Raw genomic sequence first — 5,074 nt, 5'->3', positions numbered from 1 at the left:
ACGGTCTGCTTCTTGGGGAAGCCTGAACTATGACCAAATACATGACGAATTCTGTCCTTAATAGGCAGATCCTGTCCAAAGCTGCTGAAAGCGTGGAGCATGGGAAGGACCTGGGAAGAACACCTGGCGCTCAAAGGCACAGGGAGTGAAAGAAAACTTGTCAACATAGCTACATGCCCTCTTGGCCCAGCTGTGTCCACCTGCTGTGGTTTAGATGTTTGTTCCCACAAAAACCATGTTGAAATGTGATCCCTAGTATGGGGCTTAAAGGGAGGTTTTAGGTCGTAGGGGCAAGTCCTACATGAATAGATTAAGCCCCTCCTTTGGCTGGGAGAGTGAGTGAGTTCTCACTCCATCAGTTTCTGAGAGAGCTTGGTGATGAAAAGAGCCTGGCACCTCCCTCTTCCTCTTTCTTTCTCTCTCACTGTGTGATCTCCCTGCACACAGTGACCCCCATGCACCTTCTGCCATGAGTAGAAGCAGCCTGAGATGCACACACCCAACCTTGAACTTTCCAGTCATCAGATTTATGAGCCAAACAAACCCTTCTCCTTGATAAGCTACCTAGCCTCAAGTATTCCTTTACAGGAATGCAAACAGAGTGGGACACTACCCACTAATAGAACTTGGCCCACGAGGTTCTCAGATTTTGACCAATGGAATTTCCAATTCCTTCTTCACTGGGGAAGTGACAGTGGAATGCACAGTCACCAAAGAATTGAACATTTTTTTTTTCAGGTTCCCATTTCACATGACACACTGGAAATAAAAGAACAAAGCTGAAACAAATGTTTCTCCTCCCTCTAGTTCAGGTTATTCCCAGGCTACCTCTACTTCAGAGTAGCAGACACCTTAGGATGCCCTCGGTCAGAACTCTCTGAAAGCTTATATCCCTGCAGGAAGAAGAAATGCTATTTGTCTCTATTTCATATTCAACGTTCCTTACCATTCCCAGCCACCTGTCACTTTCACATTCACCAAGCTAGGACTGACTATTCAAACAAGACAGTTCTTTAATGCCTCCACTTTCTGGTAGGAACACGACTCAGAGCTATGAAAACCTTGTAGTACAGCCTTTTGGGTGCATTTTATTAAAAGGTAAGATTATGCTTAAAGCAAAGGTTAGGCAAACATTTGCTTAATGCCTTAGAACTCAACAGAGAGGGAACATTTTCTCAAGTCAGGAAGCTGAATAAAATGCCTGCTAGGTTAAGAAAGGTCTTTACTTAAAGGTCAAGCCAAACTATAATGAGAAAGAAAAATAGTTTAAAACAGGTTTCTTTTTTTTTTTTTTTNGCTTTTGCCATGTTGGCTGGGCTGGTCTCAAACTCCTGGCCTCAAGTGATCTGCCCACCATCGCCTCCCAAAGTGCCGGGATTTCAGGCATGGACCAGTGTGCCCGGCCAATCCTAGTTTCTTTTCTACATGACAACACTTTTTGCCTTGAGATGAAGTCTCACTCTTTCACCTTGGCTGGAGTGCAGTAGCACAATTTTGGCTCACTACAACCTCTGCCTCCTGGGTTCAAACGATTCTCCTGCCTCAGCCTCCTGAGTAGCTGGGACTACAGGTGTACACCACCACACCTGGCTAATTTTTGTATTTTTAGTAGAGATAGGGTTTCACCACGTTGGCCAGGCTACTAGTCTCAAACTCCTGACCTCAGGTGATCCACCTGCCTCGGCCTTCCAAAGTGCTGGGATTACAGGCGTGAGCCACTGCACCGGGCCAACAACACTATTTTTATACTGCTTTAAAAAAGTTTTATGAATCAAATGTTACTCTAGTTTATTCTTGATTTATTATGTGGAGAGATGAGTTGGTAGGGGCATCTGTCAGGGAGTTAAATAATATGGAAAGTATGTTAACCTAGAACCATCTAGCTTGATGTCCTGTTTTTTGAATGCTGCTCCTTTCATGGGTGTGGTGGGACTGGTGTTGCTTCTCCTTCTCCCATCTCAACTCTCTGAGATTGTCAATGGCTATGTCTCTCTTTAGCTTACCATTACATTGCCCAAATTTTAATTGAACCCAAGTGCTGTCTCTTATGTGAATGTTTAGAAAGCTACTCCGGGAGGATCAATTGGAGCCTGTTACCAAAGCAGCACAGCAAGAAGAGTTGGAAAGAAGGAAGCGCCTGGAGCAGCAGAGGAAAGATTATGCAGCCCCTATTCCTACTGTCCCGCTGGAGTTCCTCCCTGGTAAGCAGTGGACATGGCAGGGAAGGCCCTGTGCTTCAGGCCCTCCTGAAGCAGGAAGAATCCCAAGGTGTACACAGTGTTCAAAAACAGATCTGGAATAAGACTGTGGCCTCTCAGGAAGCCTTTAAAGTCATTCAGCTTCTTCAGAGCACACAATCAGAAGATTATTTAAAGAGTTAAAATGAATAAAAATGTACTCTTTAAATAGATTCAGATTTTTTTCTCATAACTGTGATTTTAACTTGCCAAGTGATTGGGACCTTTTCTAGTGGTCAGGTGAATAGCAGGAAGTAAAAACCAGTAGAGAAAGGGAATTTGGAAGGAGGGCTGAGGTTTCTGAGAATGCGCTCTGCTTCTCTTCTCAGTGGATACTCCCCATGAGACCTAGAAGAGAAAAGGGGCGGTAAATTGTTTTGGGAAAAATATTAGAGCTAAATGTGGTCTTGATGTCATTCTCTTTCATTTTGCATTTCTAGAGGAAATTGCTTTACGAGCAAGTGATGGTCACCAACTGCCTCCTCGGGTCTTGGCCCAGGAAGTCATTTGTTTGGACAGTAGCAGCGGCAGTGAGGATGAAAAAAGCAGTCGAGATGGTAAGATCAAGCCAGAGGTACCTCCCTTTTTCCTGACCTGGTGTTCATCCTGAGATTGGCTGTACTTTGAAGAGTCCAGTCCTTCCTCATTCAGTTTGGGGTGTGGCTTTGACAAATTTCCCTGTTTCTCCTTGATAAATATAAGTTTTTTGCTTGTCTCAACTTGAAGCTGGAAGAGAGAAATAGTAAAAATCAAAATTTTAATAAGTGATGACAAGTTCTGACTTTAAGCTTCTATAGTCTTCTCATCTGACCGGGTGCAATTAATTATCTTTACTCCCTAGATATTTGGTTTTACTTTTGTTTTGCTGTCTCAGAGGTGATTGAACTGAGCTCTGGAGAGGAGGACACTCTGCACATTGTAGACAGCAGTGAGTCTGTTAGTGAAGAGGATGAGGAAGAAGAGAAGGGTGGCACCCACGTCAATGATGTCTTAAACCAGCGTGACACCCTTGGGCGGGTCCTTGTCAACTTAAACCACCCTCCAGAGGAGGAAAATGTCTTCCTTGCCCCACAGTTGGCACGGGCTGTGAAACCTCATCAGGTACAGCAAACCTTGATTCTTTTCTCTTCTTCCTTTCTGTTTCCTTGCTGTGAACATTACCTGTTGGTGGTTATTAGTGTCATAGCCCATGAAATACTTGTTTGGTACCAAGAGCAGCTTGTTCAGCTATTGGAAAGACCTCATAGTTCCTTCTAGCAGTTGATGCTCTGGGATACCTGATGAATAGGAAGGGATGGGGAAAGGGAAGAAACAAGCCTTAGGTTTGCCCTACCCCATAGAAAGCACTGGGTCTCTTGACCTAATAATTTGAGTCTCTTTCTGTGGGATTCCATGACTGAGGTGCTCTCTGGAAAGCAGCAGTTTGATTAGGAAGGTCTGGATCTAGAAGAGATGTGAGAGTCAGAAGATGGAGGGACTTTCTGATAGGAGGGAACAGGGTAGTTTGTGTTGATCCAGAGCCTGGAGCCAGGATAAGTGAGTAAAAGTTCCATGAAGACAGACATTGACTCAGCTTAAGAACGCTTTTTTTTTTTTTTTTTTTAAGGGAGACTGGTGGTTCTAAGTGGAGATTTGCTTCTTCTTTCAAAGTTTCAAAAATTCATATGTCAGTTTTGAAACACAATTATTCTTAAAAACAAATGTATAATTGAAGAAGTGCCACTAAACTGGCCCTCAGTGCAGCCTCCAATTTAAACAGGAGGCAAGTTCTCAAGCATCTGGAGGCACCAGCTGCCCTCCTTCCCAGCAAGACCTAACCAGCTCCTTCGCAGCACCTGGCTTCTCCAGGCAGCTCCATGTTCCAGATGGCCAGGCTGTGCCCTCTTTGCTGCCATTTCACCCTTTCCATCAGATCCCATTTCCCAAGGGCACAACTGGGTTGGGAAATGCAGCGGCAACTCTTCAACTTGTTCCAGGGCCTGAAATGCTACATTTCACAGATGCAGCTGCGGAAGGAGACCCTTAATCCTCTTCAGCCTTCTGCACTGCATCTCAAGAGGAGAAGTTAGAAAGAGGAAGGACCGGTTGGTGCCCCCGGCCAGGTTAAGGATAAGACCCCTACCGCTAACCACAATCCCATCTGTAGATCATGGACATGGTATAGAGGAATCTTTCCGGAAGGCATTGTTTTTACCTAAACACGATCACAGCCCCACCTAAGTCATGTACCCCATGCCTACTTAATGAATCAAGACCCTTTCACATGTAATTTCTAGAGTTGTAAACCTTTAAAAGGGCAAGGATTTTCTTTGTTGGGGAGCTTGGTTGTTAGGCATCTACAGCACCACAGCTCCCAGCCAAATAAATCACCACTTCTTTCCCAGTTTGGTGTTTGATAGGTTTGTTTGCGGCCTTTCCTGCTTTTCTGGAAAGCTAGCACAGTGGCTTTCTGCCAGAGAGGGGAATTGTGGGGCTGGCAGGGAGCTGGGTACAACACCCAGGTCTGGGAACTTCTCAATTTTCTGGAAGCCCCACATGTAGGACGCCACCAAGGTTTCAAGCAGGTACCAGGTAATACATAGCTGTTTCATGGCCAAATGAATGAAGAGTTGGGGATGCTCTGTTTTTTTTTTTTTTTCCCCAAGCTCTTAACCATGCTTTCTAAATTCCAGCACATTTTCTCATCCAAATCTGATTTAATCAAACCCTCTCAGAAACTTTTTTGGACTTGTTATATTGTGTAAAAGTGACACTCTGAATACCTGGATTTGATAGATGGTGTTGCCTCTGTGAGATGTATGGAAGGCAGATCAATTCTTCTAGATACATGGGTACTA

General features: G+C 44.5%; 1 protein-coding gene across 1 annotated transcript; it reads left to right on the top strand.

The window, feature by feature from the left end:
• Positions 1–1,855: 1,855 nt before the first annotated feature.
• Positions 1,856–3,808, top strand: LOC108282603 (helicase ARIP4-like). The gene is made up of 3 exons (XM_017498590.2): positions 1,856–2,201; positions 2,678–2,794; positions 3,112–3,808. Exons 1-3 carry the CDS (start codon positions 2,054–2,056, stop codon positions 3,492–3,494), a joined length of 648 nt encoding a protein of 215 aa, XP_017354079.1. The 5' UTR covers positions 1,856–2,053; the 3' UTR covers positions 3,495–3,808.
• The last annotated feature ends 1,266 nt before the right edge of the window (positions 3,809–5,074 follow it).

Source organism: Cebus imitator, unplaced genomic scaffold, assembly GCF_001604975.1.
Source record: "Cebus imitator isolate Cc_AM_T3 unplaced genomic scaffold, Cebus_imitator-1.0 Scaffold246, whole genome shotgun sequence".
In the NCBI taxonomy this organism is placed as follows: Eukaryota; Metazoa; Chordata; class Mammalia; order Primates; family Cebidae; genus Cebus; species Cebus imitator.
The sequence above is the reverse complement of the archived record's forward strand: the minus strand, read 5'-3'. Positions and strand labels throughout refer to the sequence as shown.